This window comes from Kogia breviceps, chromosome 12 (genome assembly GCF_026419965.1).
Source record: "Kogia breviceps isolate mKogBre1 chromosome 12, mKogBre1 haplotype 1, whole genome shotgun sequence".
Lineage (NCBI taxonomy): Eukaryota > Metazoa > Chordata > Mammalia > Artiodactyla > Physeteridae > Kogia > Kogia breviceps.
Window position 1 is genome coordinate 96,696,738 of NC_081321.1, and position 12,451 is coordinate 96,709,188.

Consider the following 12,451-nt stretch of genomic DNA (forward strand, 5'->3'; position numbering starts at 1 on the left):
CCACTGTTAAAGAAATTTCTTTTAAGTCCTTGTCCCGGCGGATCCCGTTCATTCCCTCGGGCCCTGTGCAGCCGCACTCAGCTGCCCTCGGTCCTCACTCACCCGCTCCCCGACAGACGCCAAGTCTACCAGGCTCTTGAGCCTTTGCCCACACTATTCCAGCTGCTCCCCCCCTCTCCCCAGGCTGTGGAGTCACCCTCTCAGTCTGCAGGACTTGCTCACCTCCTCCCTGAGCCACTCCTGGGGGCACGGCCCCTGCCCGCAGAGCACAGACCCTCAGCCTTTGCCGTCAAGCCTCCGAGGATAAGGACTAACTCCACCGGGCGTGTTCCCTTTTGCAGATGAGAAAACTGAGGCTCAGAGAAGGGAGGAGGTGGGCCCAGTCGGCACAGCGGTTACTAGTGGAGGAAATGGGATTTTAAGCTGTGTCTCTTTGAGCAGATAACCCCCACGTTCTTATCCACTATTCTGGGCTACAGTGTGAAAATCTCAAAGCAAGCAAAAGAAAAAACTTTTCAAATGAAAGAACTGCCCTCTTTTAAAGGGAGACAAAAATTGAGAGGCCTTTCCCCTCAATTTGGGTCATCTAATAGGGAAACACATCTGACGGCCCGAAGGGGGTCTGAGGATGGTGACCAGCCCTGCAGCATTAGGGGGACCCTATACCGTTGCCCAGCTCAAGAGAGCCTGTGGCTCCCAGAGCAGAAACCAGTGGCCCCATGAGCCCTGTACAGACTGGTGCTGTGGCGGGGCCAGCCGGAGTCCCTCCCTCACCGTGGCACTGACATCCTCTCACCCCTAGAATCTGGCAGCCTCCCCTGCACGCCCCTCCCTCCCCGGTCTCTCCAGCTGCCCTGGGCCACTCACTGTTCCTCTCGCCATCCAACCCCAGAGCCAGGCCCTGGCCCCACCTTCCCCCTCTGCCTGGAACTCAATCCCTTTCCAGGGCACCGAGCCAAGGGTATGAGAGCCCAGAGGTGGTGATCAAAGGTATCCATTCCAACTGAGGTCGATTTTAAATGAAAACGCTTTGTCCAGCTACAGAAGAAAGCAGTTCCCACGGTCTTTATTTTAGGCATGGAGTTTTGCCCTCCAATTTAATTCTGGCATCTCTCAGAGCCGTGCCTTTTTTTCAAGGCCCTTCTGATGGGCTGCTAGGAAGACACAGATGCGGGGCTGCTGGTTTTATCACAGAGCTCTGGCCATTTGCCTGAGCACGAATCCCAGGATGCCACAGAAAAACAGGTGAGTCCTTCAGGACTCATGCATCAAACATGACGGTGCGTGGCCAAGCAGCTGATTAGGGAGAAGCACCGAGCAGGCGTTGGAAGGCAATCTTTGAACAGAGCGTGTGTATCCTGGAGCTTTTAGCGCTGATGCCCTCGGAACACTGCCATCAGACTGGCTGTCACATCTTTCAACACCTCCGAATGACAAAGATGCTCACGGATGTGGCGTGCCGGGGGGTGGGGGGCGCGGGGAGGGCATTTCCACGCCTGCCTGCGTGCTGTTCTCCCGCCTCCAGACTCTGGACCCTGGGTGCACGGTGACCACACGGGGACGCAAGCCAAGTGCAGAATGTCAAATGTTTAGTCCCAGAAATGTACAAGCTTCCCCGGTGTTAACTGGTATTTTTATAGCAGTCACCTCCCTTTTGGCCTGTTTTGAAAGGCAAGTCGCTCAAACTCTGGAGCTCGTTTGAGGCTGTGGCCTGGGGACTCTGTTTCTCCCTTCACAACCCCTTAAAGTAGGGGGTCAGGATGGGGTGGAAGTATGATAGAGCCAACGGGTGGAGTGAGGTTCTGCTCTTTTGTCTCCGAAAGGGGAGAAAGGGAGCAAGGGGGATAGACGCCACCAGGACGCACCCGTCAGCAAGGAACGTGTGTCCCCCCCCAAAGTCCCACTGCCACAGGGAAGGGACCTGCCTGATGAAGCTGAAAATGGTGAGATAAAGGGGAGTCTCAGGGATGGCAGAAACCCAGTGGAGGAGACCCAGCCCAGACAGAAGGGGCACGGGCTTCCCGGAGAGGCGACCCTTGGAGCTGGCACTTTGGTTTTTAAATTATAACCCTTTAGGGCACGCCCCCCTCCCCCCACCCCCCGCATTATAAAAGCACAACACGCTCGCTGTATAAATTCTAGAAACCACAGCGAAGGATCAAGAAGGACCTCAAGCTTGTGTGCGGTTCTGCCCGCGTGACATCACAGCTGTGAGCATTTTGGTCTTTCTTTCCCATCTTTTTTACCCGAGCTGAGCTTTGGAGGATCTTTGGAGGAAGAGTCGTCGGAGGCAGCCAGGTTTAGAGGGGAGGGCGCACGCGAGGGGGTTTAAGCGCAGGAAAGCTCCTGGGTGAAGCTTCTACAAGGCTTGAAACAGACCAAGGAGTTAGGGGACTCCAGAGCCATGGTGGAGTTGAAAGAAAGGGTTTGAGTGGGGGCCGGGGTGAGGTGGGGGGTTGACTGTTGACCTGGAAACCTGGGGAGCCTCTGCGGGCCTCAGAATTGGGAAGTGACACGATCACACTTGATGTTACAGGGAAACGACAAGAGAAATACTAGAGAGCGCCAAACAGCCTTCCTCAGCCGCCTAAAACCCTCGCATCAGTGACTCCTTCTGTGGGATTCGGCGCCCCCACCTCCAGCTTCCTTTCAAAATATAAATGCTTCTGGCTGAAAACACACTGACTCCTTCCTGCGGATGCCTCCGCCAGATCACACTTTTATCCCGACTTCTCTTAAATCTCCCCCTCCCCAAAGATCCTATACCCTCCGGGCACAAAATCACTCAACTGCCCTCCATCTTCCTCTCCCACCCCTTCGGCATTCTCCAGTCTGCCATCCTGGTCCTTCCCTCTTATCCCATCCCCTCCCCTCCCAACATCTGATGCTTTCCACCCAGGAGGTCAGCAAAGACCCTGGCGGCTAAGCTGTGGCTCCCATTCTTTCTGGCCTTGACCCTGGCCCCATAGATGCCTTCCTCTCCAGCCTTCCCCTTCTCTCTTTCTTACACAGACACCTCCTAAGATTGGGTACTTGTTCCTTGGCTGTCTGTACCCTCACCTGCCCCAGGTAAGCTCAGTCATGCTCCACACCTCTGAGCTCCTGCACATTCAGAGCCACAGGTGGACACCTTGGGGAGGAAGGCTGGTTTGTCAGGGACTGGGAGAGTCGACCAGAAAGGGCCCCACAGAGAAAGTAAGAAAGCACCAGAGTTTGACCTTGACCAACAGGTTGGAGTCACCAGGTAGGCAAGTGAGAGGACACCTTCCAGGCCAAGGGAGAAGCAGGAGTGAAAGCTCAGGGGCAGACGGTCATCAGCGTGGCTCAAAGTGGGGTGTGGGAAAGGGGGGCAGGAACCTGGGAGGAAAGGGTAGCCCAGGGCAGGTGGGGGGGGGGAGGGGGGAGGGGGAGGGTTCTATCGAAATTCTCTGCAGCAAGAACCAGCTGATGGCAATGAGGCTGTCTGCAGCTGTGCTCCACGGACCCAGGGGTGATCATCCTTATATATACACACTCTCTCTTGGGTCCCTAGCCCCATGGGACAGGTCTGAGAAGGGGAGGTTCTGATTTAAAGGGTATGCATGCTTTAAATTTTGGTATGTGTTGCCAGGTATGAACTCGCCTTTGGAAACGTACCCTTGGACCCTGTGACCAACGCTGTAGCAGGTGCCTCTCCCGACTGTCTGAGGATGGGCTGCCTGACGGGAGGAGGCCAAACCTGCACTTGAGCTTGGGTTGCACCCACTTGGCGCCTCCTTCCCGCCCCCACCCCTGCCCCACAGCCTGCCCACGAGCAGCAGGCAGAGACCAGGCCCAGAGCCTCAAGAGGGCGCCAGCTCTGGCCCCACCCTGTCTCCACCACAGCCCACGCAGTCTTGGGGTGGCTGTGTGTGTTGACGGCGGAGCAGACGCTCACCAGGTCCGCTGCCCCCTCGAGGCAGCCTGTCCCCACGATGGAGACCCACGAACCCTCCCTGGTGGGTCCCAGGTGCCAGCCCTGGGGCCATCGGTGGTCCTGGATGTGCCCTCCTCTTGCCACTGGCAAGAGGCCCGCACAGGAGGGTACTGAGTGCCACGATAGGGAAGTAGGAGCACAGGGTGGCCAGGTGACTTGGCCACAGTCTTCCAGGACTCAAACCCAGGTAGGTCACACTGTCCTCTGCCAGGAAGCCAGGTAGGTGCCCCACCTGTGCCAATATCACACCTACTGCCTCTCCCTCCACCTCTCCAGGCTCATTGCAATCGCCCCCTCCCCTTCCTCTGCCTTTGGCCCCCACCCCAGTGCCTGACACCCGCACTCCCACTACCGTGGGGCCCCCCCTAGATCCTTGACAGGCAAGCAGTCAGGTGGAGGGTCAAAGCCTGTTTCCCGGCTTACGTTTACCCAGCACCCCGACACCCTCTCCCTCATTCACGAGTCAGGAGGGTCTCGTCACTCCTCTCCTGGTGGCATCACACCTCCACCCTGCTCGGAACTCCGGGGTTTGTCCGGCTGCGAGTTGGGTTCACCCTGATACCGTTAGCATTTGCTGGGCATCCTCTGGGTGCCAGGCGCCACGCTGGGAGTGAAGGATTCGAAGCCAAGTAAGTCCACGCGTGTTCTGCCCTCTCAAAGCTCACAGCCCATATGGGGAGGCCGACGGCGCAGAGAGAAGCAGCCTTAATGGGAATATACCCCCTGGAGGCACCGAACGCACGTGTGCCTGGAGACCACACATGAGGAGTCACAGCCGCAGACGGGAACACCTGGGACGTCAATCATAACTACATAGATGGCAGTACATTCACGCCATGGGCCGCTCCACAGCAGGGGTTGACAAACATGTTCTGTCAAGGGCCAGGTACTGAATACTTTACACTTTGCGAGCCATATGGTCTCTATTGCAGCTACTCAACTCTGCCGCCGTGGGGCAAAGGCAGCCGTAGATGAGCCGTGAGTGGCTACGCATGGCTCTGTTCCAGTAAAACTTTACTTATGGACACGGAAAAGGGGATACCGTCACCATTCGGTATCCAGGGGGGATTGGTGCCAGGACCCATCATGGATGCTAAAATCCAAAGATGCTCAAGAGAGGGGGGTATCTTGTGCGGGTTGAGGGGTACAGGGGCTTTGGGACACTAGAATGCTCTCTTTCTTGAGCTGGGTGGTAGACACACAGGACTATTTATTTAATATGTATTGTACTTTTCTGGGTCTGTATTATTTTTCATGATATAATGGCATAGGATTCATAAAACGGCATAGACCGTCAACTGGATATATCTTTTTTTTTTATAAGAAGATGTTGGGGGTAGCAGTTTATTAGTTAATTTATTTATTTTTGCTGTGTTGCGTCTTGGTTTCTGTGCGAGGGCGTTCCCTAGTTGTGGCAAGCGGGGGCCAATTTTCATCGCGGTGCGCGGGCCTGTCACTATCGTGGCCTCTCCCGTCGCGGAGCACAGGCTCCGGACGTGCAGGCTCAGTAGTTGTGGCTCACGGGCCCAGCTGCTCCGCGGCATGCGGGATCCTCCCGGACCAGGGCTCGAACCCGTGTCCCCTGCATTAGCAGGCAGACTCTCAACCACTTCACCACCAGGGAAGCCCTGGATGTATCTTAAAAAACATAATGTTGAGGGACTTCACTGGTGGTCCAGTGGCTAAGCCTCCACGCTCCCAATGCAGCAGGCCCAGGTTCGATCCCTGGTCAGGGAAGTAGATCCTGCATGCATGCCGCAACTAGGAAGTCCGCATGCCACAACTAGAGATCCCACACGCCGCAATGAAGATCCACGTGTCGCGACTAAGACCTGGAGCAGCCAAATTAATTAATTAATTAACATAAATAAATAAAATTATTTTAAAAAACAAAACAAAAAAACCTAATGTTGAGTGAAAGATGCAGGTCTCAAAGAACACCCACGGTATCATTCTGATTATACAAAGTTCAAAAACAAGCCAGACTAATCTATATTACTTAGGGACGCAAACTAAAGGATAAAAGTATAAAGAAATGCCAGGAAACGATTGACCCAAATTCAGGATCGTGGTGCCTCTGAGGGGAGAGGGGTTGTCTGGGGGTGTCCAGAGGCTTTGGGGCACTAGAATGTTCTCTTTCTTGACCTGGGTGGTAGACACACAGGCTTTTGTTTTATAATATTTATTGTACTTTTCTGTGTGTGTATGCTATTTCACAATTTTCAAAAAGAAAGCAATGACAATAGGACCAACTGGAATGCATCTGAACCCCTACCTGACGAGCATTTATAATCCACCTGGAATCATATCTCGGTGGGAGTTGTATCCCACAGCTCTGCTAAGAGACCCTCCTCCCCAGTCAAACTGAACCTCTCACCATTCCCTCGCCCTGCCTCTGCCTTCTGGCCTCCCAGCCTTTATTCGTGCTGTGCCTGCCACCCACCCACCTGCTCTGTCTCCTCCCCGTCTCCCCTTCCAACACGCCCCCAGCCCCACCTCCAGCAGAGAGGTGCTTCTGGTCCACCCGCCTTGAAAGCTCTTTATTGGGATTAGACGAAGATGAAAAGCAGAGGCCAGTCCTGACAGAGGCCCAGAGCTGCGGGAAGGGAGGTAGTTGGCTCCTGAGCATCTTGTGCACAACAAAGGGAGCAGTGACCCTGAGCCCAGAGCAAACGGGGGAGGGGAGGCAAGCCTGCATCGGGACTCTGGCCTTGGGTCTTGTCCTGCGGGTGAGTCTCACGGACTCCACTGGGCTTGGGGTGGGGGCTGTGGCTTGTTCACCACCAGGTCCCCCCGGTGCCTAGAACTGGTCCTCTTCAATGACTATTTGAGAAATAAATACAGCCCAGAGCTCTGGAAAGGCCAGGGAGAGAAAGAGGACTGACTTTTTTGAGGACACCGAGGCTCAGAAAGGTTAAGTAACTTGCCTGAGGTCACACAGCAGTCAATATAAGAAGGCAGGACTTGAACATGGTCTGTCTGGCCTCAGAGCCCTTGGAGGTGACTTGACGCTTGGTGGAAAGAGGGCTAGAGCAGGTGTGCAGCTGCTCCCAGGAAAGCTGAGCCTCAGACTCAGATGATTCACCTCTGAGGAGAGCAGGTGCCCACGAGACCAGAGGTGGCTGCTAAACCCTTTGAGAAAAGTAGAATTTGCCGAGGGCTCAAGAGACCAGAGGGGAGCAGGAGGAGGAGGTTTGGGAGCAACAGAGGTCCTGAGATGCCATCCGAGGGTGTGCTGGAGACCCCTGGAAAAGTCGAAGTGACCCCAAGGAACCCGTGGGCTCCCCAAGATGTAGAGCCAGCCAACTGACTCTTGCATTTCGATTGGCTCCTCTAGGCTGGCAGGTGGCTGACATTCCCTGAGCCCTAACCACATGCCCTCACCTCAGTCTGGGGATATGCCACCAGCAAGCACCACTGTCGCACCCACTTGACAGATGAGGCCATCGAGGCCCAGAAACATTAAGAACCTGCCCAGGGGCCCAGGATGAGTTGCAGAGCTCAGACCCAAACTCAGGCTGAACGCCCCTGACCTGCACTCAATGCTGCATCAGGCGGTTCAGGGAAACGGTGCACTGAGCCAAAGCTTCAAGAACAATGCTCCGCAAGGCCCCCCGGCGGACACAGTTGAGGCCGCAGGCTGGGTCTTGGTGCTGGCAGTCGGTGGAGCTGTTTGCACCAGGCTGGTGGGTGAGGTCAGGGGAGGTTTGGGGGGCGTGGGAGAGGTAGGGTTCCCTCCGCCAAACCCTCAGAGACAAGAGGGTGGGGAAGGGGTGTGGCACAGCAGAGAGACAGAGCCAGGCGCCCACAGGGGAAGGACCAGGAATAATGGGGTGCTGTCTGCTGCTCCAAGAGGTTCGAGAAGGGACTTCCCTGGTGGTCCAGTGGTTAAGACTCCACGCTCCCAGTGCGGGGGACCCGGGTTTGGTCCCTGGTCGAGGAACTAAGGTCCCAGATCCCGCAGGCTGCAAGGCGCTGCCCCAAACTAGGAGAGTTTCTAGGAGACCACAAGGTGTTTCCACCTCTTGCGAAAGAGCAGAGTTTCTCTTTTGTATAATGTTTGCTGCAATACTGGGGGAAAAAAAAATCTGTTGTTTCTTTTCAGTCAAGAGAGTTACAAAAATGCTTTTCACAGCAGCACCCGAAAAGTCCCTTCCACTCAGGTACTAGGATGTGCCAGGTCCCTTCTGGGGAGGAGGGACCACACAGAGAAATGATGGGAATTGGGGGGAAATTAAGTTAATGCAAAAGTAGGAGTTCCAACACATTGTCACCAACAAGCCACCTTTCCTCAGGGCACCTTTGCATCCGTCCCTGGGTGGGTGAGTGGGGGGGGGGGGTGAGGTGCCCAGATGAAAGGAGGGGACCTCGCAGGGGGCCGCACCTTGACGCCTCCCCAGGGGGGGGGGTAGATTTTTCTGTGAAGAATGTTCTTTACAAACAAAGGTAAGAGGACCCCCCAGAGCCCACTGTCAAGGGTCCTGGCTCGGGGCTGACCCTGGCCTCTACTTACCCTCCAGGCCGTGGGCAAGCTACATGGCCTCCCTGGGCCTCAATTTCCCAGTTCCTAAATGGTGCCAGTGGGGTCAGCACCCCAAGGGAGCCTCGAGGGGGCCTGAGTACGCGGGTGAAGCCCAGCTTATGCGCTCAAAGAGTCTATCTCGTGATAATAAGAATAGCTGTTATTGTTTAAGGCAGAGGGCGAAGCCAAAGGGTGGGGAGAAGCTCCTGGAAGGCTCATCAAAGTCAAGGAGAATGGGAAGGAAAGCCCCCAGCCTGCACAGCGGGGTGTGAGGAATCCTGGGGCTACAGGAAGGTCGGCCCCGCCCAGGTGAGGCTGAGCCTCAGGGAGCCCGGGGTGGGCGGCCCTGGCCGGGGACCCTCCTGGGACTTCCCTGGCCTGGATGAACTCGCCCCAGAGCCACTCGTCCCAGGGCCTGGCTTGGATCCAGCTTCTGAGGGAACCTGGGACCGGGAAAGGGGCACACAGTGTCAGCCCCCGAGAGTAATGAGGTGGCCTCTGGTTGTGTTTCAGGAAGTGGGAGGTACGGCAACAGTGGCGATTCTGTGCCCCAGGCGCTGCGCTCCCACCTCCCCCGGCTGAGAGGGGCCACACCTGGGCAGGTTCCCTGCAGTGGCTCCACTGGGAGCTGCCTTGGGAGTGAGCTGTCCCTCCCCAGGGATCCCGCACCCAACCGGATGCCCCCAGGCCGCAGCAACGCCCACCCACCTCTCTGAAGGGCCAGGAGGTCAGGCTGTGCTGGGAGGGAGGCGGCAGCCAGGGTGGGGGACGCTGGCCCCGCCTCTTCAAAAGCCACCTTGGCCGGGCCTTAGCTAAACGTCTCCTGGTCCCTGAAGGCTTCCCCCGTGAAGTCTGCAATGTTCAAACGCAACCAGCAAATCCCCAGAGACGGTGCCGGGAATTAACCGCGGGGCAACAGGAGCCCGAGAGGAGCGCGGGAGGAGGAGGAGGAGGGCGTACCTGTGCCTGTGAGCTGCAGGGTCCAGGGGAGCAGGGACAAGCCCAGGAGCCGGGGGGCTGGGATGGAGCCCGGCGGGGCCCTCCACCAAGGAGGCCAGCTCTCCATCGGGGCCTCCGGGTCAGTGTCCCTCCTTCCTCTTTAGCTCACAGGAGGGGACAGCCTGCTGGCAACCACAGTTCCCCTTTGCGTAGCCAACAAGCTCCTCCCTGGCCGCCCTTCCGCTTCCTCAAGGCCTCAGCTGGCCCCCTTGTCCTCTCGAGAACCCCAGGATTTCCACTCAAGTAGTGGGAACGGCCCCAGGCCAGGTGGCCGGCCTCCAGGTGAGGGTCTGAGACTCACCCTGGTCCAGGAGGAGAGCTGGGAGGGGCTAGGCCTCCCAGTCCCCCTGGGGTGGTGGGCTTCTCCCACCCCCAGCCCCTTTGCAGATGGTGGCCTGTCCAGAAGACACTGGTGGCAGAGGCGCGCACAGGATTCCCACGGGATTTCCGGGGCTGGTTCACGCCTGAAACTCTTTGAAACAAAAAACCAACCCCGTTCGCAGAAAGTTCCCCTCGGCAATAGCCCAGGAGCCCGTTGGATTAAGGTGCTTCTCCAAGAGCAGGGTTTTGGGGGTGGGAGTGGGCCCGCCGTCAGGGGGAGGGCAGGAGCCACAAGTTCCCAGCCTTCCGCGGGGCCAAAGAGCCCGTCAGTAGCCCAGCGAAGGCCACCCTGGGTCCCCCGCAGAGGCCCAGCCAACGCCTCCCCTCTGACAGACCTCACATGCGATGTCTTCCCTCCCTGCAGCTTCCCTAAACTTGAGCCACCCCTTCTCCACCAGGAGACACGTGAATTTCTTCCCCATCCAGCCAGAAGAACAGCCCCTGCCCTCCCCTCCACGGGCACCAGCACAGGTAATTCTTTGCCGCCTGGGCCCCTTTTCCCCGCAGACTGGGAGCCGCTCGGCCTGGCCTTCTGGAGCCCAGCAGCGGGCAGAGCCGAATGTGGGGGAGCGGCAGGGGGAAGGGGTCTGGGGCGGTGGTGAGGAGCCCGCTGGCACGGGAGGGAGGCGGGCTCAGTGGAAGGTGATGCATTTCAGCACAAGCTGAGCGCTTCCCCTCCTTTCCCAGTTAGTGCCCATTAACCCTCAAGATAAAGGTTTTTATCCCAATTTGACAAACTACGCCCCCGAGAGGCAAAGCAGCTTGCCGAGATCAGGGTGGGTACCTGGGGCCGGCATTCAGTGCCCAGCTGTGTGAAGCCGGAACCTCTCTCCCCACCCCTGACGCAGCCCCCAGGGACGGCAGGACGGGGTCCAGTTTCCGCCCCTCGGCTGAGTGCTTTCCCCTCAGCCACTTAGCACACAAACAATGAAAACCAGAAGCCGTTTCCCACCAACTCCAGGAGTGCCAGGAGGATGGCAAGCGGCAGGGCCCGCCCACCAGGTGAGGAAGACGTATGAACACAAGACATTTCCTACTGGCTGGGGGGCGGCGGGGACCCCAGTGGTATTGACTGTTGATCCATCACAGTGATACATGATAGCATGTGTCACAGTGAGACACAGATAATCTGCTTCACGCTGTTTCCGAGCTCCTGGGGGGAGCAGGTTGTCTAAGCACCTCGATGCCATGGTGATAGACGTCATGTTAATGCCTCCACGCACGGAGGGAGCCCTGTAAAGGCATCAGTCTGTGCCTCTGGGGTCTCTTTGTGACTCGGCATCGGGAGGCAGCCGAGCGCCAGGCAGCCTCGGAACACGGACCCTGGCTCTGCCTCCACACCCGCCTGTCCACTCCGGGGCTGCTCTACCTTCCCCCGGCCACCAACACAAGGACCTGGGCCCCCTAACGGCGCAGCCCACCTCCAGATCTGCACGCTCGGAGCCCCAGGAGCTTTGCCACCTCTGAGCCCAAGTCCAGCCCACGGCCTCTTGCCTGCCTGGGGCCTCCTGCTTGTCTTCTTTACCTCTGACCCCCCCTGAGCCTAGCACAGTGCCGGCACCTAGTATGTGCTCGATAAATACTGGTGCATGAATGATGGATGAATGAGCATGAGACGGGGGTAAAGGGCCTCCCTCCCAGGCTTGCTCTGAAGGTGGGCGCCTAACATCGAGCCTGGCACACGGTAGGCTCCCTTCAGGCCCCCGTGGGATGGCTGGACTCCAGGGCGGGGCGGGAGGAGGAGGGCCGTGCCCTCCCCGGGCAGATGTGACTTGAAAAGAAGTGGCTGGGGGTCTTGGGTCATTGTTGAGTTTCCTAGATGCTCTGAAGTCACCCAGTCTCCTGGGGAGAGGCAGACGTGGACCTCGGGCGGGGAGCCAGAGGGTCCAGGCTGTACTGTCTGGGCCTCAGGAACAAGGGTGATGGAAGAGAAACCACAGCACATTCAGAAACCTCATTTTCTTCAAGACTCTCCACCTCCTCTCACTGAAGTGGCCACCGAGCAATGAACTTGCTGGACTTCGGTCCATAGGCTTCTCCTCTCCGCTGCCCTTGGCGGGAGCTTCGAATAAGTGGGTGAAAGGAAGAGCAGAGGACATGAGGCTCTGTTGGCATCTCCAGTGGGCAGCCAGGAGCTTCGCGGCCTTTGGGCCAGGCCCCCACAGCTGAGTCTACAGGCGAGGGCCCTGGGGCCGGCGTACTCAGCTCCTGCTCTTGTCCAGTCATCTAACTGCCTGTCCATCCATCCATCCATCCATCCATCCAGCCCTTCACATTTTGCTGAGCACCTGTTCTTCACCAGGCACTGGCCTCAACAGAAGGATGCAGAAGTGAAAGACCCCAGCTTCGAGGAGCCCATGTCTCGAGGCAGGGGGAGAACTATAGTCAGCACAATTATACAATCACATGGCAGTTCAGAGCAGTTACTCAATGCCATACGCCATCCAAAATGATTTTAATCTACACATCAATTTAATCCTCACTGCAATTCTACGAGGCAGGTACTATAATCACTACCATTTTACAGATAAGGACACGGAGGCACAAGGAGGTTAAAATAAAATTCGCTCAAGGTCACACAGCTAAGAAATGTG

General features: G+C 57.2%; 1 protein-coding gene across 1 annotated transcript in view; it reads right to left on the reverse strand.

The window, feature by feature from the left end:
• NFAM1 (NFAT activating protein with ITAM motif 1) overlaps window positions 1-9,599 on the reverse strand; it is a 30,637-nt gene extending 21,038 nt beyond the window's left edge. The window contains exon 1 of the mRNA XM_059080967.2: window positions 9,438-9,599. Within this exon, the coding sequence (XP_058936950.1) occupies window positions 9,438-9,543 (106 nt within the window). The 5' untranslated portion in view covers window positions 9,544-9,599. The remainder of the gene's footprint in view (window positions 1-9,437) is intronic.
• Between the last annotated feature and the right edge of the window lie 2,852 nt (window positions 9,600-12,451).